The sequence below is a fragment of the Sinocyclocheilus grahami genome, unplaced genomic scaffold (assembly GCF_001515645.1).
Source record: "Sinocyclocheilus grahami isolate Dianchi unplaced genomic scaffold, SAMN03320097.WGS_v1.1 scaffold1726.1, whole genome shotgun sequence".
In the NCBI taxonomy this organism is placed as follows: Eukaryota; Metazoa; Chordata; class Actinopteri; order Cypriniformes; family Cyprinidae; genus Sinocyclocheilus; species Sinocyclocheilus grahami.
In genome coordinates this window covers 17,231-44,949 of record NW_015506905.1, presented here as the reverse complement: position 1 = coordinate 44,949, position 27,719 = coordinate 17,231, and the positions used below count along the sequence as shown (strand labels likewise).

At 39.2% G+C, this 27,719-nt stretch overlaps 1 protein-coding gene across 1 annotated transcript in view; it reads left to right on the top strand.

Annotated features, from left to right (window-relative positions):
- Positions 1 to 25,754, top strand: part of LOC107572269 (complement C3-like) — a 64,038-nt gene extending 38,284 nt beyond the window's left edge. The window contains exons 30-44 of the mRNA XM_016258692.1: positions 92 to 151; positions 235 to 322; positions 397 to 445; positions 735 to 825; positions 2,071 to 2,139; positions 3,761 to 3,866; positions 4,340 to 4,429; positions 4,564 to 4,644; positions 4,730 to 4,813; positions 4,939 to 5,074; positions 8,007 to 8,125; positions 9,495 to 9,575; positions 9,693 to 9,776; positions 23,712 to 23,847; positions 25,534 to 25,754. Of these exons, the coding sequence (XP_016114178.1) occupies positions 92 to 151; positions 235 to 322; positions 397 to 445; positions 735 to 825; positions 2,071 to 2,139; positions 3,761 to 3,866; positions 4,340 to 4,429; positions 4,564 to 4,644; positions 4,730 to 4,813; positions 4,939 to 5,074; positions 8,007 to 8,125; positions 9,495 to 9,575; positions 9,693 to 9,776; positions 23,712 to 23,847; positions 25,534 to 25,678 (1,419 nt within the window). The 3' untranslated portion in view covers positions 25,679 to 25,754. The remainder of the gene's footprint in view (positions 1 to 91; positions 152 to 234; positions 323 to 396; positions 446 to 734; positions 826 to 2,070; positions 2,140 to 3,760; positions 3,867 to 4,339; positions 4,430 to 4,563; positions 4,645 to 4,729; positions 4,814 to 4,938; positions 5,075 to 8,006; positions 8,126 to 9,494; positions 9,576 to 9,692; positions 9,777 to 23,711; positions 23,848 to 25,533) is intronic.
- Positions 25,755 to 27,719: the final 1,965 nt, after the last annotated feature.

The window sequence follows — 27,719 nt, the reverse complement described above, 5'->3', positions numbered from 1 at the left end:
TTGTCTACGTCAATAGTGTTTGGTCAATGAAATCTTCAAGTATGGATTTGATTATTCTGATGATACGAGTATGTCTGCATTCACTCAACAGGTGGACATAAACAACGACTTCAATGTAACTGCTAGAGGAACTGGAGCAGCCACTCTCTCAGTGAGTGTTCATGAGTGTTTATACAGTCAACAGCAAGTTAAATGTGTTTGAACATCTGATCAGAGACGTGCTGCTGTGTTCAGGTTCTGACGCTGTACTACGCCAGACCTGCTGAGAAGTCTAACTGTACATTCTTTGATCTGACTGTTAAAATGGAGAAAGATCCTAAAAGTTAGTAACCCCTAATGTACCTCTTTATGCACTGAATCTTCTTTCACTATTTTAATTGTTCTTCTCCCCTTTAGCAAAACAAGAAGGAGCTATTGAAACTTATCAGCTCGCTATGAATTTCATGTATGTGAACCAATATCCCTTTTTTGTAATTTATTAGCATGTGCTTATTTAGGCTGTTTTAATTCACACTTGTTTTTATTAATTGGTCGGAGCCCGAGTTTGATTCCGATACTACAATATAATAGTAACTTTTTTTTATTCTGATACTACAATATAATAATTCTGAGGTCAAATGGACTCGAGTTCACACCAAAAGCTCTAGTGTGAAAACAGCCTTAAACGCAGAGAACATTGTGCAAAACCTACAAGACTTGTTAATAATATCTGCTCTTGATCTCCATTTTCACAGCTACAAAAGTGATAAAACCGATGCCACCATGACTATTCTGGACATTGGCTTACCGACTGGATTTACTGTGGATAGCAGAGATCTGGAAGTGGTATTGCGATGATAAACTAATGCAGTGATGCCTCCAGAGGTGTAAAGAGTACCTAAAAACCATACTTGAGTAAAAGTACAGATACCTTACAGTGACAATTACTCCACTACACGTTACAAGTAACCAATTCCAAAACAACTTGAGTAAAAGTCTTAGAGTATCTGATTTTAACAGTACTTAAGTATTTTACTTATACTAAATATAGGCTCAAAGATGCACTACTCAAAGAGACATGCCAGTGATAAACTGTAACATTGCGGAGAAGCTGCGGAAAACAGGCAGAGGCAAGGATCTATGTGCAGATATTTAATGGAAAATCTATAGCAAACAATAAGCCAAAAACCAAAGGGAACAAAGAACAGAATGACTGGCAAACAGACTACCATTACATTCAACAACTCACAAAGGAATTAAAGAAAAACTAGGGCTATATATACAGTGGGGAAAAAAAGTATTTAGTCAGCCACCAATTGTGCAAGTTCTCCCACTTAAAAAGATGAGAGAGGCCTGTAATTTTCATCATAGGTATACCTCAACTATGAGAGACAAAATGAGAAAAAAAATCCAGAAAATCACATTGTAGGATTTTTAAAGAATTTATTTGCAAATTATGGTGGAAAATAAGTATTTGGTCAATAACAAAATTTCATCTCAATACTTTGTTATATACCCTTTGTTGGCAATGACAGAGGTCAAACGTTTTCTGTAAGTCTTCACAAGGTTTTCACACACTGTTGCTGGTACACACTGTTGCCCATTCCTCCATGCAGATCTCCTCTAGAGCAGTAATGTCTTGGGGCTGTCGCTGGGCAAAACACAGTACTTTCAGTGACCTGTAATAGGCAGTATCACGTCTTTTGTAGCAGAAATAAACTGCCACAGAAAAAGTTAGGTCCATTCAAAATGTTGTGTGTAACTGCAACACTCATTTCAAATGTAGTGGAGTAAAGAGTAAAAGTTGCTAATATCTTTGATACTCAGTACAACTACAAAGTACCCGAAAATATACTCAAGTACAGTAACTAATTACATTTACTCCAATACTTCACACCTCTGGATGCCTCACATCTGTATGCAGTGAGTAAATTATGCAATTCTAGAAGCTTTACGAGCCCTCTGCATGTATCTCAGATCTACTAGCTATATATATATGAGGAAATGAGGAATCTAACACATCTGCAGAAAGGTCATAAAACAAATTAATCTAGTCATGTATTTAGGGCTTTCTCATGTTCTTGTGGTCAGTTGTCGACAGGGAAGGAGAGATACAGTCAGAAATTTGAGACGGACAAAGTGATCCTCTACTTCGATAAGGTATGTTAGCTGATTGATGATGTCATACTCACTCTCCCTCTCTCTCTATTGCATAATTTTAAAGAAATATGTAGTTTGGTTAAGCACATAACAATTGAGTGAAGGACTGTAGTGCCAGCTATAACATAAATGCTTTAAGTTTCATTGTTTTCCAAACCATTTTAAAGTGCCCCTATTTTGAAAGGTTCATAATTTGGTGTTGGGAGTCCCCAACAACAGGTTTACATGCATGCAAGGTAAAAAACATAAAAACAATTACATTTTAATTTACCAAATTTCACAACGACTCTAAAATGATTAGTTCATAGATTCATCTTTCAAAACCCCTCCTTTGCGTGAAGCTACTCTGCTCTGATTGGTCTGATGATCCAGTCTGTTGTGATTGGTCTAGTATACAGCGCATGTCAGAAACGGAATGTAGTAAATACCCAGACAATAGTGGTATATGCGTTAGCCGAACACAGACGTGGAGTAGCCTACTGATAAATCACTGCAGTTTGTAAACCAACGTATTGCTCCATCCTTTAGCATGACTCCTAGTAATATGTACGACATACATTCTATGTTAATCAACACATTTCTAGACAATAGCGTGGCCACAGCTGATTAGCAGAACTATAATGTGAGTTAGCCAGACACCTGCAGCTGTGATGAGTGTATACACAACACAACACAACACAACACAACACACAAAACTACTTATATGTCTCGCTTGACAGAACATTAAAGCAACAATTATGAATCATACTTATAGGTTCTGATTCAGAGGAGCAAGCTGGTCCAGACAAACTGGGAACTGCCACATCTTTCAAGGGCAACAGCTTTACGAATCGCACGTTGAACTCACAAAGATTGGAGAAGCAGTCGTCAGTGAAACGACGGGAACACAACAAAAGGTTGTGATTATACTGCTGTGGTATCATAGTAAAGATGAATTTTAACCAGTGATTCTTTACAGACTCATCTTTTGGAAGGGAAAATAAACTGAATTCACTTTCACAGCACAGAGCACAGCGTCTTCTCGAAAATATTTTCCACACAAAAGAGCTACAGCATCTGAGGAGGGTTCAGGTTTCCGTGGGATGTCCACGCAGAACGTATGTGGGCATTATGCAAATGTGGTAACTTGTGACTTCACGGAAATGGGATTTGAATATTAAACAACTCGTTTAAGCAAGTCAACTCCCTCTTTTAAGAGACAATAACTTTATTTATGATGCACTTTTAGCTTTACAACTTTGCAGACTGTTTACATTCACAGATAGTTACGCTACACGGCATTAAAGGTCATTTTCAAAATCCATGATAGGGGCACTTTAAAATATTTTTCCATGGATCATAAAAAGATGTTCTGCAAAATGTACATACTGCTCTGAAAGTGAATACAGTGTAATATGGACTGCTTTGATGAGGCTTCCTTTGTATAGAAAGGAGCAGCATGAACATCTTCAAAATATTCTTTGTGTTCCACAAAAGAAGGAAAGTTATACCGGTTTGGAACAGTATGAGGATGACTTAATGCTAATTTTTAGATGAACTACAGTATCACTTTAATGTGAAATAGAATGGTATGCAAACTATATTTGTGTTAGTAATTAGTACTAAGTTTCTCTGTCATTAGGTTTCTCGAAAACAGAAAGAAGTAATTACATTCAGAATGCACAAACTGTATAATGTGGGTCAGCTCCAACCTGCTGCAGTCACAATATATGAATATTACTCACCAGGTGAGCTGCACGCACACTTATAATGAATCATTTAGTGAAAGTGGTTTACAAATGAGAATAATACTGTATGCTGAAGTAATGCAATGAAAAAATCAATAAATCAAAACGTTGCTCTGCCATAGCAGATTTCTACAAATACTTGAGTATACACTGACAGAGCAAATTGGTTTTAAAGTGCAAAACTGTGAAAAGGGCTAGTTGTTTGATCAAATGCTCTGGTTTAAGCTTGAAGGCATGTATGGCATGCTGATAATTCGGAAAGGTTTCATAGTGCTACATCCAAACCAGGGTTATTGTATTATGTTTTACAAAATAGTATTTTTACTTACACATTTAATTCAGTGTGTCACTTACCATTTATTTGTAACAGTGAAAACTGTTTCAAAGTAAATCCTACACTATTTTTTTTCAATGTATTTAGAAGAATGTTGCAGTCATTTGTAATTCAACTAAATTTAATTAAATGCATTTAGATCCACGCTGTACAAAGTTCTACCACCCTGAAAGGACAGATGGCGCTCTAAACACACTGTGTAAGGGAGATTTGTGCTACTGTGCAGAAGGTATTGTTATTACATTTTGCATGCATTAATTCAGCCTTTTTCCAAAGCAAATTGCAAAATGAGAATTAAAAATGAGAATGGGTCTGTTATGAATGTGTGTATAAATAATAGAAAATCAACATCTCATAACATAGAAAACTGCAGTTACCAGAAGAAGAATCGGGTCAGAGATCAGGAGCGTTTCAACAAAACCTGTGAAGCTGGCATGGATTATGGTAAACGCATGTTCTCCTTCCTCAGCCATTCAGATCCAGTGTCACAGCTCTAATATAACATGGACATAACATGACTGTTTGGCAGTTTATAAAGTCACAGTGGAGAAGATGGATCTGCAACAGACAGTTGACATCTACGACATGAAGGTGGAACAGGTGCTGAAAGAAGGTACGGTTTATTATTTCCTTGTGTCTGTCCAAGTATATTGAAATGTTTTTAGAGCCTGAACTCATTTGAACTGCAGCTGATGTTTGGGACGTCCCTGTAGAAATGTTTCCTGTTCTGTCCTTTAGGCATTGATGAGGAAGTTGAGGGGAAAGTGAGACAATTTTTGGCTCGTCCCGTTTGCAGAGAACATTTAGGATTTGTAAAAGACAAGTCATACCTCATCATTGGCAAATCTGTTGACCTGCCAAACCTAGGTGGAAGGTAGGTGTTAATACTTCCTACATTGTGTTTCCAAAGTTTCATAATGAAATGAAAGGCCAGTCTGATCTCCCAACGAAGCCAAACTTAAGGAACTCTCACAAGACAGATGCCATGCAACAAAACAATAAACTTAAGATCTCAAAGAATACCATTTGCTCAACTGTCCCTTCACCCATCCTTAAACCCCCTCTCCCCCACCCCGGGTATATGGCCCAAGGTCACTGAAAAGAGTTCTAGGAACATAGTTCTAGGAACTTGGTATGTTGACGTAAGCCAGCCAACAGCGATTTTTTTTTAAAGCACGGAAGAAAAAAAACAAAAAAACTCATGTACATTGGAGAACAACATATGGACTACCATATGTTTACTTCAGATTTATTTAGAGAGAAATATTACTTTAATTTTACCCAAAATAGTGTGGCGGGAACAGTATAGAGTGCTACAAACACATGTAATGTCTGTTTCATTCATACTCGTAGCCTGAGGGCGCCCCCGCACAGAAACTCTGAATATGCCGCATAGAAGTAATAAAACTTATGAGCCTCCAGGAACTTCCTAATATGAACAAAATATACCTAATATTGATGCCTATTGCTGAGCTGAATAAATGGAAGATATAAATGCTTTGACTGATTAACCACGAAGACAGTAAACACGACTGCGACAATATATGGTTTATCTGTGTTCTTCAAGCCATCGCAGGTGTTTCTATAAGAATAATGTATATTTCTAATGCAATGCTAATAGCATTTATTACAGTTTTGACTGATGTTATAAAGTGAATTTGGAGTGAAAACATTATTAAATGTTCTCTTTTGTTGGACAACAGTTTTATGAATGGTTCTCATTACAAATTGTTTCTTCAAATGCAGGTTATATGACTCAAACCCACAGACACTGCTTTAAGAGATGGAGGAGCATTAAAGTGCACCTATTATGACATTTTTACGGTTCCTAATATTGTTTTGGGATTACATGCATGCAAGGTCAAAAAGCGCTTTTGTTTTCTCAAAATATGCATTTAATATCACCTTGTTTTCAAGCGATTCTCAAATGATTCGTTCGAAGCAGTTCAAAGATTCAGTCTCTTTAAACCCCTCCATTCCGTGAGCCTTCTCTGCACTTCTCTGATTGGTCTATGGCATACAGCGCGTGTCGGAAACGATACGCCAATTTCAATAGTTCTGTATTTTGAACGCTCTATAGAAAATATAAACATCTATTATTTATCATACTTGCAGGTTGTGATTCAGTGGAGCAGCTGGTCCAAATAAACAGGATACTGATCCATCTTTCAACAGCAAGCGTTTTGTGAATCCGCGTTGAACTCCCAGAGATTAGAGAAGCAGTCGTTAGTAGAATGACGTGTTTGTGGGCGGGGTCAAGTTGTTCGCGGCCGGCCAACGTAGAACATATTGCAGTATTATGCAAATGTGTTATCCCGTGACGTGTAGCCGTCGCGGAAGTGGGATTCAAATTACTAACGACTCGTTTCAGCTGTACAGAGTCGATTCTTTATTCTGGGAGACAATAACTTTATTTATCGTGCACTTTCAGCTTTACAACTTTGCAGATCGTTTACATTCACATACAGCTACATTACACACTGCATGAAAGGCAATATTGGAAATGGCATAATAGGGGCACTTTAAGTGAAACATGCTGTGTATATTAATTTAATAAAAAATTGCACCAAGCCAAATCTCAATTTTGGTTTTATTTCTATTAATCGTGCAGCCCTAAATGATTGTACAGTACATTTACGTTACTCATTGTTCATATTGTGCTGGGTTAAACGCTATTCTGATATAGGAGCTAATTTAGTTTACCCTAAGGACGTTCCTAAAACTAAATTCGTTCCCAGTTCCTGAGGTGCAAACACGCCCAAAGAGCAGGAAGTTCCACCATTAGTTCTAGGAACCGTGAAAAAAGGTTCCTCCGATGCAAAAGCCTAACAAATTAAGTGAACTTTGCAGAAGTGCAAGTAATAGACCTACACACATTATACCTTCACCCACACCATTGGATTATGTTGTTGGGCGAATGGGTGATCCTTAAAAAAATATGACCAAAAATATTTTTACATTTCTCATAATCTGCAACGATGTCTGCAACAGATACATTTACATAATTTTCAACATTTTTGTGGAAAGGTTACAGAATTTCTCTAGATTTTACATTTGTAAACTTGTTTTCCTGTTGCCAAAATAAAAGCTTGAGGGTTTAACTTAAGAAATTAAGACAAAAGTATTGTAATTTTCCTACTGTAGAGTAAAACAGTCTTACAAAATCCTGTGGGAAACACTGCTACAGGATTCTGCACAATCCTGTCAATTTGGGATGCAACAGTGTGATTGTTTTCTGGAGCTCTTTTGCCCCTTATTAGGCCATAAGGTGAACTAGGAAAAATGTTTATTTTCTCGCTCAAAACTAATAGATCTTTTTATTGGAATGAAAAGAATTTAGTGCCCCATATATGGGAACGGGATTAAATGAAAAACGGCTTCACCTTATGGCCTATATGCCCTCATTCACTATTCTCTAGATTAGTCCACTAATATAGTGCAGACAGTTGACGGAGTGAATGAAAACGAGTGAATTCGGACACTGAGTGTGCCGGAAAGGCTGCCCCTTTTGCATAGTTTGTACTTGCTTTTTAATAATCATTTGAAACTTTGTAAACTGGCAGCTCCAGTAGCAATGAAATTATTTATCTTGAACTCTGCTATGCATTATGGAATTAAATGAGTGCACTTGATAATGTCTACTATGGTTTTGGAAAAATGTCCATCCACTTAAATATTTAAGGGTATAAGGGTAGATTTTGGAACACAGCCTCAGTGTCTATTATGTATGTAATGTTGTTTAATGGTTATTTATACCAAAATGTATTCATAAGTTTTTGCAAAAGTGTGTTTTCTTTTGCTTTTAGTCTGCAGTACATCTTGGGAGAGCAGACCTGGGTTGAATACTGGCCTACAAGAGAGGAAAGCCAAACTCCAGAACACAGGGAGCGATACATCGGCATCTCTGAGCTCCAGGATGCAAAACGTAATATATATAATTAGTTGATTACAGGAAATGTAGCATTATCTCTTGCACACTCAGAATGTTCTTTTAAGTCAAATTATGTTGTTGTAATTTCATAGTAATGGTTAATTGAATTAATATCATTTGAATAATCATGAGACAAAGGATCAGTGTTCAAATTGCTTTTGAAATAATGTGTAATAGCCAAATTCCCAGTAAAGGCCCATACATTTAATACATTTTCAATTGACTTGGTTTGCCAATTGGTGGGTTTTTAAAATCACATTAATGCATAATTTAAAGAAAAAAGGAAATATGCATTGAAATGTCTCTCTAGCCTACATAAGAATAATGTCCAATATTTTATGACTTTCTGAGCACATTTTATGAATAATCACACTTCACAGAAATTTCAGAAAGTTCATTAGAAACAGTAACCAAGGGAGGTGGGGAGTTCTTAGAAGAATCAGATCCAGCCACTCACACACAAAATGTCATTCATGTCATGTAGCATATTTAAAGTTAGAGTGGACAGTGCTGCATTTGCATTATTTAGGTCCACTAGTCTGACTTTTTCAAAAACTAGACTAGTACAATTCTATGCAGTCGATTTGAATTATAATTGTTTTTGTTTTGTCTGACTGAAATTGAACTTTTACAGACTGAAATAATAGATTCACAGTTTTAATGCATATTATTGACTCTACTTTCCCACAACATGAATGGAAGAGAATAAAGTAATTTACAATTTTTGCTTAAAGAGATGGTTGATCCAAACATTTTGATGGTTCACTCAAAAGTTACTTGCTTACCCTTATGTTGTTCCAAACCTGTTTGACTTTCTTTCTTCTGTGAAGCACTAAACAATATATTTTGAAGAATGTCTTGCAAACACTTGCACTGCAGTTGTTGTAAGACTTGCTCAGATGAAGAATTTAAAACTTATTGAATTGAACTTTATTGTAAAGTAGGGTGACCATACGTGCCATTTTCCCAGGACGCGTCCTGGCCAGGATTTCTATATTGCCTAAAATATCTAGGTTTTGGCTTTGTTTGCGTGTGCAGACCGATCGGTATATGACATCAAAATACCATACAGATGGTTCCTTATGCTTTCAAAATGCTCTCGAGGTATTTTGATGTCATACACCGATCGGTCTGCACACGCAAACAAAGCCAAAACCTTTAGAGCTATTTTAGGTAATATAGAAATCCTGGCCAGGACAATGGCACGTATGGTCACCCTATTGTAAAGTGTTGCCTTATTAATAATATAAGATGATATATATTTTAGTTCCCTCCCCCAATATTTAAGAATGATGCTATAATACAATTTTTATAAGAGAACTTATGAGTTTGTGCACAAACATCAGAACATGTCTTGACACAGGATGCTGCAGTAAACAGAAGAAACATCAGGTCAAAAGTTACAAGCGTTTGGAAAAAGCCTGTGAAGATGACAAGGGATACGGTAAAAATTTTTGTTTCTGTTAAATTCTCAGCACTTTTATAAATGAAAGAAATGTGCCATTTAAATACAGTCTTACAGTTATTGTATACAGGAACATATAACATGTATGTTTGACAGCTTACAAAGTCACAGTGGTGGGGACGGTTCTGGACAATACCACAGACATCTATAACTTAAAGTTGGAGCAGGTCCTGAGAAATGGTACGGTGTATTATTCTCCCATCAAAGTAAAGTATAAATTTTTTAGAGCAGGGTTTCCCAAATGGCAGTTTGTGGGGGAACTACAGGGGGTTCTTGAGTTGATTAAAAATGTATCCATAAAATGTAAAATTAAATCCTATGAAATATAAAAATGAATATGTTAAAGATCCTGATGTGTACAGAGCACCACTCACATGGTTTTCCTTTAAATAGCATTATATTTGTCATAAATCATTGTAAATGTACATACTGACTTTAACATAGACTGGAAGATTGTTTTGCCTTCTTTTAAATAAATTGTTTGACTTTCTGTGAAAGTCTAGGCCTATATGCTTCATATTAGGGCTGAACGATTAATCGAAAAGTAACAAAACCGAAATTCAGAACCTCTAACCCAGTGGTTCTCAAACCTCTCCATGAAGTACCCCCAGCACTGCACATTTTGTATGTCTTCCTATATATGACACACCCACTTCAGGTCTTGCAGTCTCCACTAATGAGCTGATGAGTTGAATCAGGTGGGATAGAGGAGGGAGACATACAAAATGTGCAGGGCTGGGGGTACTCCAGGACAGGTTTGAGAACCACTGATCTAACCGATGTAATTTTTCCATGTCGTTTATTTAGTTTTTTTTGTTTTAATTCTGTCAATACTTTCCCCAGGGTTGCCATGTCCGCAAAATAAAACAAGCCTGATTGCTGTTCAAAACTACACCAAAATTAGTCCAATCATGTTTTTCTCGCAGTTTTCCCCTCTGTCAAAATCACATTTGGGGAAGTGTGGTGGGAGATCGCTTTAATAAAAAAAATTATTGACTAAAAAACAACTTACGGCAACAGCCTGAATTGGCAGCCCTGACTTTTCTTCTTAAAAATACATGCTACCGCGTATGTAGTCACGTGACTTTGTCCAGTCAGCGGCATGGAAGCAACCAGAGGGGAATTGTCAGGGGCCTAACCTAATTTCCATTTTATTTAAGCAATTCATAATTTCACAATCATCGTCTAAATAAAATAAATGTAATTTCTGTGGGAAAAAAAGAACTCTTCAAATCTGCCTATTCAATGAATGGGCTAATGAATGCCGCCCATTTTCTCCATATTAGAATGTTTCCACCTAGCGTTTGCAGCTCTGTGGTGGTCCAGCTATGAAACTACAGAGGGCCAAGCAATAGTAATTAAATGGGAGTGTAATTTAAAATGACATAAAAATTGACCAATCATATCGTTCCTCTAAATGGGTGGGCCTTGTTATCACTAACTTTATAAGTTCCACCTGCTGTGGGATCTCTATCGGAAAAAAAGCGCTGATAAACTAACTAGCTGTTTCCCTATCGAAAGGTAACTCTTGTTGTGTCGTCTGGACGACCTATGGGGAAACTCCTGTTTACTCTGTTACTGAAGCCTGATTTGTTCACGTTTGTGTAGCTGCAAAAAATCAATAGCGCTCTAGCCCGCCAGAATGGTTCCAGAGCAAATTTCAAGCTGCGTTGTTGCAAAAGGACCTCTTGCATGATGCAGACGGTCACGGTGAATGTGTCGCCTGTCTGGGGATCGCCCATGCAGAGGCAGCGCTCACCGAGGCTTCATGCTCTCATTGCGAGAGCATGAGTCTCGCCCGTCTCTGCTCACGGATCGCCTTCCTCAATGAAGGTGGTCCTCCCCGCTCTGCTTTCCCAGCTCCTTTCTCTCCCACCGTCGAACCGCAGGCTTAAAGGCCTGGTTTCAGAGGCATATACAGACTTCGGTGAAGGACAACGAAGCACATGTTCTCCGGTCCGACATGCAAACACTGCTTGCAAACGGTGCTGTAGAAACGGTCCCCTTAGCGAATAGCGAGTCAGGCTTTTACAGCCAATACTTTCTCGTTCCCAAGAAAGATGGCGGACTCAGACCAATTCTCGATCTCAGGCTTCTGAATCGCGCCCTCATGCGACGGCCGTTCAGAATTTTAAGTTTGAAACATCATTGTGCAAATATTGCGCCCGGGAACTGGTTTCTGTCTGTGGATCTGAAAGACGCATACTTTCATATCCATATAGTTCCCTGTCACATACTTTTCTTGAGATTCGCATTCAAGGGAGTGGAATATCAGTACACGGTCCTTCCATTTGGACTGTCCCTGGCCCCCCACTTTTACGAAGTGCATGGACGAAGTGTCCCTCTGAGACAGATGGGAATCCGCATTCTGAACTACCTTGGCGACTGGCTAGCGCTAGCCAAATCAGAACAGGAACTTATCGCTCACAGGTGATTGTTGCTCAACCATCTGGAGCATCTTGGGTTAAAAATCAACTCAGCCAAGAGTTCTCTGACTCCCAGACAGTGAGTGACCTTTCTGGGAACAATTATAGGCTCAGTACAAATGCAAACTTGGATTAGGCCGGAACGCTCCCTGAACATCCAGCGAGTGGCGGCGTCGTTCAAGTTGGGGACTGCACGTCCCCTGAGGGTATTTCAGAAGATGCTCAGCCTCATGGCAGCCACCTCCTCAGTTATTCCCCTGGGCCTGCTACACATGCGGCCTCTCCAGTATTGGCTACAAAGCCGTGTCCCTTCCTACGCCTGGCGCCTGGGCCGCTATTATGTGAGGGTAACCCATCGCTGCGTCAAAGTTGTGGCCCCTTGGAAAACTCTTAGCCTGTTTCTATCAGGCGTGCAGTTGGGAACGACCTCCAGGAGGAAGGTAGTCATCATGGACGCCTCCAGCTTGGGCTGGGGCACTCTGTACGAGAGCAATCCGGTATTTGGCTCCTGGTCGATCCACAAGCGAGGCCTGCACATCAACTGCCTTGAAATGACGGCTGTTTGTCTGGCCATGAAAACCTTCCTTAAAGGGTCACCACGTCTTGGTCCGCTCGGACAACACGACAGTGGTAGCCTATATCAATCGCTAAGGTGGCCTTAGGTCACGTACCCATTACAGGCTCGGGGGAAGTCGTGGCATAATGGTTAGAGAGTCAGACTCGTAACCCAAAGGTTGCGGATTCGAGTCTCGTACCAGCAGGGATTGTAGGTGGGGGGTGAATGTGTGCGTGTGCGTGTGCGTGCGTGCCCTTAGGATGGGATAAATGCAGAGCACTAATTCCTAGTATGGGTCAGGGAGACCATACTTGGCCACACGTCATGTCACTTCACTTCAAAATTATTTGACGTCTCCTGCTTTGGGCACAGAGCAAACTCCTCTCACAATCAAGGAAAAAACTGAAGTCACGTTGCGGATTCGAGTCTCGTACCAGCAGGGATTGTAGGTGGGGGGTGAATGTGTGCGTGTGCGTGTGCGTGCTGTAACTAAATCAGCATACTATCATCTCAAAAACATTGCAAGAATTAGATGTTTTGTTTCCAGTGAAGACTTGGAGAAACATATTCATGCCTTTATCACCAGCAGGATATTTGTACTATTGTAATGGTCTTCTCACCGGCCTTCCCAAGAAGACCATTAGACAGCTGCAGCTCATCCAGAATGCTGCTGCCAGGATTCTGACTAGAACCAAAAAATCTGAGCATATCACACCAGTCCTCAGGTCCTTACACTGGCTTCCAGTTATATTTAGGATTGATTTTAAAGTACTTTTACTCGTTTATAAATCACTCAATGGCCTAGGACCTAAATACATAGCAGATATGTTCACTGAATATAAACCTAACAGACCACTCAGATCATTAGGATCGAGTCAGTTAGAAATACCAAGGGTTCACACAAAACAAGGGGAGTCCGCTTTTAGTTATTATGCCACCCGCAGTTGGAATCGGCTTCCAGAAGAGATCAGATGTGCTAAAACATTAGTCACAATTAGTCAGCATTTACTGAATGAGCACTGTGCAATGTCCGAACTGATTGCACTATATTTTATGTATAATCGTTTTCTATTCTTAACTGTTTTAAATTCATTTTAAACCTCTTAAATCATTTTTTTTTATCATTTTCAAAGTTTTTAAATTCCTTGTTTTATTGTTGTGATTTTTTTTTCTTTTCTTTTATGTAAAGCACTTTGAATTACCATTGTGTATGAAATGTGCTATATACACTGAACAAAATTATAAACGCAAGACTTTTGTTTTTGCCCCCATTTTTCATGAGCTGAACTCAAAGATCTAAGACTTTTTCTATGTACACAAAAGCCCTATTTCTCTCAAATATTGTTCACAAATCTGTCTAAATCTGTGTTAGTGAGCACTTCTCCTTTGCAGATATAATCCATCCACCTCACAGGTGTGGCATATCAAGATGCTGATGCGGATTAGACAGCATGATTATTGCACAGGTGTGCCTTAGGCTGGCCACAATAAGAGAATGCTGTCACTAATGATTATTATCACTGACAGCTTCATATGGATGCGTCTGGGCCACGCCCATGCTGAGGCAGCGCGCACGGGGCTGACTGCTCTAGCTATGAGAGCATTAAGTCTAGCAAAGCATTTTTTGAAAACACCCCATTCAGTTCCGGGTGCCTAAGAATACACACAGCTATCCGCCATGATAGCGGGCAAATAAAAATTCAAAAATTTTCAAAGAAGAGCAAATTTCCTCTACCAATTATCATGAGTGCCCACATAGCAATTATCTTCTGGCCCAGCTCTGGGCCAAACAAGCAGTTACACTCGGCCCACATGCAGCAAAGAATTACGGCCCTTGTTTGGCCCAGATCTGGACTACAGACATGAGCCATAACTGGCCCAAATCTCAGCCGAATAGTAACTTATAACCAGCCCTGAACTGGGCCAGAACAAGTTTTAATAGTGCTACCCAATCTCAGCCTTCAGTAAACCACATAGAGACCAGCCTTTAACCAGAAACCCCAAAACTGAGCCATAAAAAAGCCAAAAAAACAATAACAAACTCACGGCTCCATCGATAGGCAGTAAAACACACAGCTACACCTTTAGACAATTAAGCATCTGTGATTCACACTTCTTTAGACTGTGAGGGAAAGAGTTTCTGGCTCAGCTGGGACTCGAACCAGTGATCTTCTTTCTGTGAGGAAACAGCATTTCCCACTGAGCCACTTATGCTGCGCTTAGCTGCAAACATTACATACAGACACTTGTGCAATAATAATACATAAAAAAACTGAAACGTTTTCATGATTGTATGTATATAAAATAAAATAATAAAAAAACATTTACAGGTACAAAACTCTGTTTGGATAGATGCTTTCCCGGATTCTAATGCTTTCCCGGTTGATATCATACACTCATCCAGCATAGCGCTGCTTTAAATTGAACGCGCCTAATGGCAGAGGAAGGCGAGACGCAAGTGAGAGTAATTAAAAATGCTCCAACTACTTTAAAAGCCGACATATGGCCACATTTCGGCTTTTATGAACAACCTGAGCACGACCTGGAGAAGACACACGCTGTGTGTAAATCATGTCACGTACAATGAAATATGTAGGGGGTAGGGATGGGCAAATGAAGCCTCATGAAGCACTGAGGCGTGGCTTTCCTCTGACTGTTTCGGGAAAAGATTCAAAGCTTCGAGTGTCTCTAAAACAGTGCCATCTGATGGTACATTAAAAATATAGCAGCCAAAAGCCTGTGAAAGACGCTCCGTAGGACGAGGCATCTACCACATATTCCACAGATCGATTCAACAGTGTGTGTTTGTTGAGTTTCTGATAAATTAATTTACCCATTAAACTGTGCAATGTAATACCAGTACGAATATCAATATGATGTAATAGAAGAATAATGCACTCATATGAATTGCAATAATTGCAATACAATTTTTCTGAAATAATTTTTATTCTTCACATTACTTATATGACTGGATATCTAAAATGTAACTGAATAAGTCTGAATTAAAACATTCATAAAGTAAGATCTGGGGGTTCGAACATTTCGACACGCAAAGTGAATCGCACACGTGACTGTACAGAAAGTGAAGCTTCATTTGTCATTGGTCATTAACAATGTTGTTAACAATTAACAACACAACACAAGCTTCGAATCGAATCGAATCTAGCACGCCCATTTATTCTCGACACAAGCTCCAATGCCTCGGTTCAAATGTCACATCACTAGCAGCGGGTAATACAACTAACTTAAGAAACCAGGTCAGGTACAGTTCACATATCTGACTGCTTGTATTTATTGACAAAATTGTATAAATGTGAAGTAAAATTGAAAATTGAGGATGCAGTGCATTGTCAATGTATTGTGCTGCATCGTGATATTGAATTGAACCGAATCGATGACATTATAATCGTAAATGAACCGAACCGTGAGACCAGTGTAGGTTCACACCCCTAGTTGTCTCGACAGACTTCTCCAACATGGGTTGGGGAGCTTTGTACGAGGGAAAACCAACTTTCTGCCATTGGTCGAAAGAGGAAAGTCATCTACACATCAACTGCTTGGAAATGCTGGCAGTGTGTCAGGCCTTTCACACCTTCTTACCAGACCTGAGGGGACACCACGTTCTGGTCCGCTCAGACAGCATGACCGTGGTGTCCTACATAAATCGCCAGGGAGGGCTCTCCTCAAAGCGCCTCTCCATCCTAGCAAAGCGCTTCTTGGAATGGGCCCTGCTCAACTTGTGTTCGCTAAGATCAATGCATGTGCCGGGCAGATTGAACCAGAAAGCAGACATGATGTCATGGAGTAATGTCCCCTCAGAGGAGTGGATGCACCATCTGCAAACGGTTCAAAGAATCTGGGAGATCTTTGGCAAGGCAGAGGTCGACCTCTTCGCCTCAAAAGACAACTCCCATCAGCCAACTTATTTTTCAAAGGACAGGGACGCGTTGGCCCACATCTGGTTCAACCTCCTCCTTTATGCTTTTCCCCCAATTGCCCTGATCCCACAGGTAATCAGGCGAATCAGGGAACAATAACACAAGGTTCTCTTTGTGGCCCTGTTCTGGAGGAACCAACATTGGTTCTCGAAGCTGTTTCAGCTGCTCACTGCAGCCCCGTGGCCTGTTACCTTGAGACGGAACCTCCTCTCTCAGGCAAACAAGACAATATAGCACCCCCAGACCGAGCTGTGGGCTCTGCACCTTTGGCCTCTCAATGGGAGCCTGCAGACCTTCCCAAGAGCATTCTAAATACTATATCTCAGGATAGAGCTTCGTCAACAAGACGCCTCTATGCTCTTAAATGGTCTGTCTTCTCTGCCTGGTGTACAACCCGCGGCAAGGACCCAACCTCCTGTGACATATTGTTGATATTGTCCTTCATGCAGGAGCTGCTGGATAAGGGTCACCCCCATCCATGCTCAAGGTCTGTGTAGCAGCTTCTCACACTCCTATAGCTGGCCAATCGGTGGGCCAGAACAACTTGGTTGTCCATTTTTTGAAGGGGTCCAGGAGGCTGAACCCGCCTCGCCCCTTCACTGTCCCTATTTGGGATCTTTTTTGATTTTTTTCCTGTCAATTTGCAGGCATTCCCTGTGAGCTCTACCTGCCTTGAGTTTGGACCCAGTGACTCTAAAGTCATCCTGAAGCCAAGGCATTGTTATATACCTAAGGTGCTCTCCACTCCGTTCAGAGCACAGGTCATTACGCTCTCTGTGCTTCCTCCCTCAGATAAGGACCAGAATTTGAATTTACTCTGCCCCGTCAGAGCGCTGAGAATTTACCTAGACAGTTCCGCCCCTTTTAGCCAGTTGGAACAACTCTTTGTTTGCTTTGGTGGCCACACCAAGGGGTATCCGGTCACGAAGCAAAGACTTTCAAGGTGGATAATTGATGCTATTATGCTACCGTACTCTTCCTTGGGCCTGCAATGCCCCATTGGAGTACGAGCCCACTCCAGGGTTGCTTTAACTTCTTGTACACTCTTGGCCCTTCTTAAAGTGCAAAGGCTGTATGAGTTTTCTTGGAACAATTTCCCAGGCCGGGCATGATCTTTCTGAGTTCAGCCTGTTTATAGCCACAAGGGGACTTATGCTTTTATACTTGTCCTTTGGGCCCCTTTGATGCTTAAGACAAATTCACATATCAGTCGTTCCTCTACCAACAGCACAGCATGATTGAACAAGTTCCCACATAACATCTTAAGCGACGCAGTACGAGTGAAGTATCGAAAGGAAATGTACTCGGTTACTAACGTAACCTCGGTTCCCTGAGATACAGGCAAGAGGACTCAGTGTCATCACTTCAGTCGAAGTAAACCTGAGGATCCTATGGCAGAATGCCGCTTATATAGCCAGATGGCCCCACCCATTGCACCGCTGCCTCGCCATTGGTTCGTTTTATTAAACTGCACAAACCAATGGCCGTGCAGTTACACTGCATTATTGAAAAGACTTCAGTATCTGAGAAAAATTAGTTTTCCCCCATAGTGTCTTAAGCGACGCAGTACTTGCTCCCATATCTCAGGGAACCGAGGTTATGTTAGTAACCGAGTACGATTTTATGATGAAAGAGTTTTTGTTTTTGATTTGAATTATTTTGTTTTAAAGTAGTAATTCAAACCTTCCTATAGATATATTTTGCAAGTCTGTGAGGCAAGTATTCGCTGAGTTTCGGTTCATCATTGTGAAGCGCTCCTGTTCAAGACCAAGATGGCAGAAAGTACATCCTGTATGTTTTCTTTATTTTATAAAAGCACAACGTTTTGTTGATATTGTGAGTGCACACAAATAAAAGTAGACCCTTTACAGTTCCGAATGATGTATTACTCTTAATTTTATGAGCAAAAATGAAGGCGTATTTTAAGTTGTTTCCAATGCAAGTGATCGCGCTGGCATTGTATCGCGCTGTTTTATATCTATAGATTTTATTTTAGGCAAGTCGTGATTATTTGAGAAGGCTAAATTGATCAAACATAGGCTATGATCAACTCACTGTCTGCAGCTGGCTGCTTGGTCGTTATTTTAAAAAACAAAAATGTACATTTAACAAACAAAAAATGCTCCAAACGTTTTTCTAAATTAACTTAATAAAAAAACGAAACAAAATATAATCACTTTGCCATAACATATAAAACTGAACTATTTTAATAGCTGAAACAGTAGTATAAGCTGTTTTGGGAGAAGGGGGGGTGGATGGGCTCGGGTCGGACGGGGCCGAGAATTCTGATAAGCTGTCGGACAAGGGCCAGGCTAGGGCCTGAGCATCTCGCGCTAGTGCCTATATTTGAGGCCCGAGCAGGGCTCTAGTTTAGACAAACAGAGCAGCTATTTGTGTGCTTTGGAGGTCGCTCTAAAGGGCTGCCGGTTACAAAGCAAAGACTATCTCACTAGATAGTGGATGCTTTAGCCCTGGCTTATCCCTCAGCTGACTTGCAATGCCCTACAGGTGTGAGGACCCATTCCACCAGAGGAATGGCCTTCTCCTGGGCGTGGTCCAGTGGAGTTTCTATCAGGGAGATTTGTGCGGCCGCCGGCTGGTTGTCGTTATCCACCTTTGTTAGATTTTACAATTTGGACGTCCCTGCCTTGCAGGCGCAGATCTTGTCCACTTAAACTACCCATATTTCCCCCCTTGGGTGGAAGGGCTATATCAAGCAGACCTCAGACTGTTCTTGGGTCTCTTTTGTGGCTCAGGCTTACGGGGCCCTCGCTGAGTGTTCCTAAGTTGAGCTCGTAGAGCAGACTTAGTTCTGCATCTGCTCATAGCACGGCGCTACTGGATGCATTCCCCATAGGTCGTCAAGATGATGCAACAAAAGTTACCTTTCGATAGGGAACACTCCGGTTACTCACATAACCTCGGTTCCCTGAGATAATGGAACCGAGCTGTGCTATAAGCTGCACACGAATCGATGGCTGTCACTTCAGTCGAGTGATTCTGATGAGCCGGCTTATATAGCCATTATGCCGGGCTAGAGCGCCATTGGTTTGTGCAGCTACATAAACATGAACAAATCAGGCTTCAGTAACAGAGTAAACAGGAGTTTCCCCATAGGTCGTCAAGACGCGCAACGCTCATTCTTTTATCTCAGGGAACTGAGGTTACGTGAGTAATGGGAGCGTTTTCACGTTAAGATGGAAACCGCAAATAACGTAACTGAGGATACTGGGCCCCTGTGCCAATAATAATATTATGTGTTTGTCATGAAGTGTCTGTCACTAATTTGTTTTGCTGTGAGCGCTGTCATGGTGTATTGTCTTTCTTTAAACACTTTACATTTGTTGGTTTTGTGTGGTAGGAGAGAGTTTCTGTACATTTTGTCCGCTGAAGTGCACAGACTGATTGTATGATGATGCATTTGTAATGAAGATTTGAATTTGACTTAAATTTAGCTGTTTTATTTTGGTGATATCAGTCACTTTCGCCGCGCTGTTTTCTTGTTGCATTTCTGAAAGGTGCACGCTTACTGGATAAGAAGTGCATCGCCGCATCGTCTAGGGCAACTCACACGTATTGCACACCAGACGCGTCACGTTCAGTTCAAGAAGGCAGTGCAAAACATTTTATCCAGACAGTCAAAACTTCACTTCAAGAATGAGCAAGTGGTGTCAATGAGTTTAAAGTTCGGTGACTGAAAAAAATGTAAATGGGATGAGAAATTGCAACCTATAGCTCACTATATGATGCACAAACTTTATTAGAGCTACAGAAAGACAGACGTTCCCGATAACTTTCCTCCGGATTTACAAATGCTTCGTAAACATCAGATTTGATAGTTAAACGTGTATATTAATGAATTCCAATAATTCCTAAATAGGGCGCTCGTGCACACATTCACAATTAGCATAATCCTCACCTATGAATTACAACTAGGCCTACGTAAATTACGTGTCCAGGAACGCAGTGGAATATTCTGGACTCCTTTCTCAGGTTTGGCTCCAGTATATTTCATAAATGCAAAAGAGACTAATAGGCCATATGCCTAACAATAAATATTCAATTAATGCGTGTCCACCATTAGTCCATATGCCTAACAATAAATATTCAATTAACGAGTGTCAACCAAAGCGTTTTTAGCCAGCTGAAAAAAATGTCAGGCGCTCTTCTAAAAATGGCCAGCTGGTGGCGTAGCATTTTTCCAGCTGAGACGCTTTAGTTGCTATGATTTGGAATATTCATGGCAGTAACCTATTACTAGTGTCATTTTGAAGAGTATTACTGAATATGAAAATGCAGTGATATTAACTTCTCCATTGTTGTTCAGTCATTGTACAAGTTGGATGGTTGGTCGGTGTAGTATTTGTTCCACCCCTCCATTGATTGGATGGCTGGGTAAATAGTGACAGTGATGAGCACTGCATTTTACCTAAAGTTGAACAGTTCTCAACTCTCAGCTACAAAAAAAAAAGACACAGCAAACAAACTTGTAAAATATTATTATGGCAGTGCATCAAAATTCAGTGTAATCAGTTTGCCAAAAATAACACAGAACGTTTTACGCGTCATTTACACATGGTGGGGAACAGGTGTACTTCTTTCATACCAACTAACATTTTGAAAATCCAAACATTGTCATGAATTTGAAAGTCAGAAGGGATTTTTATATGCTTTTTACATATTTTTAATGTGAAAATATCCGTTTTACATTAAAACTGAAATGTGACTTTTTTTTCTTAAGACATGTTCAAGAAATGTGTTTTAAAATCAATTGTTCGAAATATTTAATAACCATAAATAGTTTGTGTTTCCTACAATTATTTTAAAATCACAAAGATAAGAGATGCACTCTTTCATTAGAAAAAAATATCCCACCTTTAATAATTGAGCATATTTACAGTACAAACCCTGTAAGTGAATGAGGGCAAAAAAAAAATCATTACTTTATCGTAATTGAGGTAAAATGTTCAAGTAATCAAGATTTTGACTTTAGATAATAACGTCTAGCTCTACTTCATATAGAGAGCTATGATAATATAGATTGCCGTTTCTCTTTTAATTTGTGCTGTTTTTTTTAAGCACCAAACTTTAAATGTATCAATGCCACTTGGATCATTCTTCAAGTGAACTTTTGCCTGTTTGTTAGATGACCGTTTCTAGACCACTGCCTTGAACTGAACATGATGCTTCCGGTATGCAACCTCCGTTAGTGCGATTATAAAATCAGTTTTAGTCTGATGTTTTCAGCGTCTCAGAGCAGCTCCACATGAACTCCATTTCTACATGTTACCTGCATAATGTGCATTTTGGAAATGCAGTATTTTGTTTACATTCACATAATTGTTTTATCTACATAACAATCTATGTTCTTTTTTGCCTGAATGTTTCAGCAGCAGAACTTAAGGCTTTGACTGACAAAAAATGTTTAGCTACCCCCACAGCAAAATCCCCAGTGTTAATTTAACACTCCGAGTGTGGACTCATATGACCACTGAAGCAGTGCTGAAGTAACACTGAAGCAGAGTTAAAGATAATGAGATAATTAGCTGATTAATTAAGTGATGATTGACCAGTATTGAAGACACCTGTTTTTAACAAGCAGAATCACCAAAGGAAAAAAAATCACAATTTCAAGTCACCATTATAGTGGTCAGTGTTTGCATTAGTTGGGATCTTGACCCTTAATTTGCAAACATTAAGTTTTGTTGTAACCGGTGTTATTATAACCAGAGGAAAAGTGATTATGCTTAGAAATAATCATCATGTAGTGATCTGAAAAACTGAGTTAGGTTTTTTTTTTGTATCGTAGATTACGTTAACACTGTGAGCAATATAAGATTTGGCATAATCATACAGAAGTTTTTAAAACTTGCTTTGATCAAAAAAAAAAAAAAAAAAAAAACTTAAGCACACAGACACCAAGAATCACAAAAACAGTGACCATCAAAAAAGCATATTTTGGAAAAATCATAAAAAAGTTTTTAAAACTTGTTTTGAAAAAAAAAAAAAAAAAAAAAAAAACTTAAGCACACAGACATCAAGAATCACAACAACAGTGACCATCAAAAAAGCATTTTGTAGCCAATCAAAACACCATAGCTCATCCATGGCTCCCATCATGCATTGCAGCATATATAAATTATGAGCTGAATTGTCTTTGTAATTTCTTTTATTCTTACTATTTTCTTATTTTTTTGCTGTCTTATGTGACTTTTTAGGTAGCTTGTTTTGTGATGTTCAGAGTTGATCTGTTTATGTGAATATGCTGTTTGTCACCGTTGTTGAGATTCATACGCTGGTTCTTGAGGTCTGTGATTGCCTAAAAATCACACTTTTTCAAAAAATTTTTTTATAGGAACAGTTTGCAATTAATCCTTCCAAAATTGATAGAAAATACAGAACATTTAGAGTTGAATGGCAAGGCTGTTATAATCAATAAATTAAATATAACTCAGATTAATCTCTAAATAAAAGGTTCAAGGTCCCAACTAATACAAACACTAACCACTATAATGGTGACATAAAAAGTAGATTTTTCTCCATTAGTGATTCTGTTTGTTAACATCAGGTGTCTTCAATAATGGTCAATCATCACTTAATTAATCACCTAATTATCTCATTAACTTTAACTCTGCTTCAGTGTTTATATGAGTCCACACTCAAGCCATGTCTACACGTACCAGGTACTTTTATAAACAATTTTTTCTTCTTCGGCTTTAAAAAAAAATCTCTGTCCACATGAAAACACAAATGCATGCTATGAAGCACTGTTAAGAGCATGCCAAACCAACATGTGGTGAAATAATCTCAACCGTAAAGCCATGTTGACCAATCAGAAGCCTGAAAAAGTTTCCAGTAGGCGGGGATAACAGCACAGGCTCCAACGTCACAAGCCAAAAACTCTGGTTTCGCTATCTACATGATAACACTGTAACCAGAGTTTTTGAAAATCTTCACCCTGGCAGGCGTTTTCAAAAATGTTCAGTTTCAGTGACCTGGTGCTGCATTTGCGATTGTACGAACAGCCAAACCGTGTAGAAAATGCTGCGGTTTTAAAAATAACTGTGTTTGTGTGGACAGTGTCTCGGAGTGTTAAATGAACACTCGGGATTTTGCTGGGTCTGTTGTAGAGCATTCTCTCTGATTGCATTTGCATGTTTATGAGTGTGTTCCTAACTGCTGTACTATTCTGTAGGTACTGATAATGATGTTGAGGGGCTGTTGAGGATTTTTCAGGCTCATTCTAGATGTAGAGCATCTTTGGCATTACAAGAATTCAAGTCATACCTCATCATGGGCCCATCCACTGACCTGGTGTTTCATGGTGGACGGTAGGTGCCAGTGTTTTTGCAGGAAAGGATACTTGACAAACCCACTCATAGTTTGTTTGATCTGAAAACTAACAAACATTAAAAAATGTTTTTACTTCTATTTATTATATCTTTATATACAATCAATTGCTACAAAACTGCTTTTGGAAGGTTTCTTTTTAACTACTAAGTGTCCTACTTCCGGTCAGTAAGGAATTCGAATTTTATCAGACGTAAATTTGCAGGTTTTTGAATGATCAAAACTCACAATAATATTGCATCTGAATTATTACACTTTTACTATATATATACCCTTTTAATAAAAAAAAAAAAAAAAAAAAAAAAAAAAAAACGCAGTGATACTGCACCACCGCTGCTATACCAAAAAGAAGTCTTTTAATACAGTCATTTTATCATTTTGTTCTTGTGCTGTAGTAACCAGTGCAGTTATACTGGATATTTACCACACTGTCTGAACAGCCAGATCCAATTACTTGCAAAACAGACAGTCAGTTCTATAGATTTGTAATTTGTTTTGCTACTTTGAATTGATAAAAATATGCCAGACTTGAGTAAAACATTCATTTTTGTAGTTTATACAATTTGGCACTGTACTGGTACTGAAAACACTATTAGTTGTCCATCAAGTGTCTCTTTGTAAATGTCTGGATCAGAATCAGCATAAGCTTTATTGGCCAAGTATGTCTTGAGTGTACAAGGAATTTGTTGCCAGTTTAAAGTGTGCCAACAGTGCACATACAGGTGCATCTCAATAAATTAGAATGTCGTGGAAAAGTTCATTTATTTCAGTAATTCAACTCAAATTGTGAAACTCGTGTATTAAACAAATTAAATGCACACAGACTGAAGTAGTTTAAGTCTTTGGTTCTTTTAATTGTGATGATTTTGGCTCACATTTAACAAAAACCCACCAATTCACTATCTCAATACAAGTTTCACAATTTGACTTGAATTACTGAAATAAATGAACTTTTCCACAACATTCTAATTTATTGAGATGCACCTGTATAACACCACTAAATGACCATGCGACAGTACTCAATGGCCTGTGACAGAAAAGTGACAAATTATACAAATTAAACAAGTAAGAAAGTGACAATATAATGCAGTGGTTGTCCAGTTGTCGGAAGGGGAGAAATCGGCCCAAAATCAGCCCGGTTATCTTATGGTGTGTATACCAGCATAAGTCTGTGGCTGAAGTCAGTTGTAGTTCTTGTGTTTCTCTTTTCTTCAGTGATTCTGCTTGTTAACAGCAGGTGTTCGTCAATAATGCTCAATCAGCACTTAATTAATCACAGAATTGTCTCATTAACTTTAACACTGCTTCAGTGTTACTTTAACACTCTCGAAGAGTGGGACCATATATGCTCTGAGCAGTGTTAATTTAACACAGTATTTTACTGTGTAAAGGAGATACTGAACAAGAAACTGGTATTGCACTTGGGTATGATATTGCACAAAAAAGAAGAGGAAATAGAGGTAGTGTAATAGCAAAAAGTTAGAAAGTCAAGCATGAATTGAGAGTACAGGATGGTGTTCAAAGTCTTTGTAGCTGTCGGGAAAAAAAGCTGTTCTACTCTCTGACGGTTCTTGTTTTGATCAGTTTATGTGATTTTTTTTTTTATACCAATAGATTTCATCTGCTTCATACATTAACAGTGTTGTCTTCATTTTCTGTTGTTTTAGTCTGCAGTATGTTTTGGGAGAGCAGACCTGGGTTGAATACTGGCCTACAAGAGAAGAAAGCCAAACTCCAGAACACAGGGAGCGATACATCGACATCAGTGCACTCGCTAATATGCTTGCTAAAGAAGGATGCGTTAATTATTAGTTTAATTTTTTTCTTTTCTTTTACAGAAACCACCTGCAGTTTAAGACTCTAAATAATTTTTAAACAATGTTATTTTGGCCAAAACTTGTTATTTCATAATTACTGTGACTACATAAAGCCATGGTGTGATATACAGTGTCTTTAAAACTGATTTATTTTCTGAATTACAAAACCATTGTTGATGTAAGGACATTTCTGATTCAAAATATATTCACATTGTTAATCTGAAATATGTCTGTGTAAAAGAAAGCTAAAGATTATTCCAAAGAAATCAGATATAAATTAAAAACATAGACCTAAAGTCAGAGACCAATATGGGATTCACCTGTCTTCTTGTGTTCTGCTTGATCATTTGCTATTGGCTAGTTCATGTGCTCTTATATATATATATATATATATATATGTGTGTGTGTATACATTCAGATTCAGATCCTGGAGTTTCTTTTAATGAGCTAATAGGCTTGTTGGAGATGCGCCTCGCCTTGCCTGAAATGTAGGCGAGAGTAGGCGGCTGCAGTGAGGGGAGGAGTGAAATAAGCGCAGTCGAGACGGACAATTCGGACCTCTCGAAGTGGAACAGATACCTACGAGATCAAAGGCAGATATCATGTTATTCTCACTCGTGTGCTGTGCTGCTGATAAACATGATATAATTTCAGTTCTGTTGCTTTGATATGAAAATAAATATGATGAACAAGACTCAAAGTGCTTGCTATTTAATTCCATACGAAAGGTGTATTTATCATCCATTTTTACTTTAATACAAACATGTAATTTATATTTGTATAGAAATATGACATAATCACATTATCTCACACAGAGATCGCACTGTCATAGTGTTTGGGAACATTCATGCATAATTTAAATACATAATCACATGAAACCAGATAAAAATAAAATATTTTAGAAGAGAACCGCAGCATCACAGTTGTCTGAACCAATGAGCATTAAGCTGTGTCTTCAGTCAGTCGTTTCCCATCATGCTTTTGATCAGCGCAGTCGGTGGAGAGCAACTGCGCTCGACTGCACAATCCGACACAGCCGCCTCGCCGTCGCCAGAGTTTTTTTGCACAGGTCATCATGACATCAGAGCAAGTCGGAGGTAAGTCAGACACTTTTCTAACCGGCATGCATCTCGCGGTGATCACCGATGATCAGTTTTGCGCAGATTTTGCTCATCTCAAACAAACCTAATGAATTGAAGCAGGTGTGTTTGATTAGGGAGACACACAAAATGTGCAGTGTTGGGGGGCGCCTAGGATCAGGGTTGAGAAACACTGTTCTAAATGAATTTTAATAGGCTGAATCACGCAGTGAAAGAATGCACTCTGATGCCCACACACACTAGCTCAGACTTCACGTAATGTACGTGCACACTCTGTACTGGTGTTTTGAATGGTTGTTAGAATGATCACAAATTAAGACATGGGGGCAGAAAATTTATTTATTATATTAATTTTTTCAACAGCTCAATAAACAAGAAGTTCATTAAGTGACTTACGTTTTAGACGCCATATTGCAGTGGTTCTCAAACCTCTCCATGAACTACCCCCAGCACTGCACGTTTTGTATGTCGCAATGACTCACTTATTAACAGTGACTTGCTGCCACCTATTGGCAGTTTTAATTTCACATTTCGACAATTTTTTCGATTTTTTTCATGTTTTAAATCACTTAAATACAGAGGTGGACAATCCAGGGATCAGAAAGTAAAAGTCCTGCCATATGTTTATTCCACCCATGACCCCCTGCCTGCACCTTTTGTATGTCTCCCTTATCTAACACACCTGATTCCACTCATTAGCTCGTTAGTAGAGACTGCAAGAACTGAATCAGGTGTGATAGATGAGGGAGACATACAAAATGTGTAGGGCAGGGGGTACTCCAGGACAGGTTTGAGAACCACTGAATGATGTCACCATCATGGAGATCAGTGTTTGCTTTAGTTGGGCTCTTGACCCTTCCATGTATTTCACAGTGGTTTATTTTTAAGCAATTGCAGTTTTGATTCACAATAGTGATGGGAAGTTTGGCTCAATTT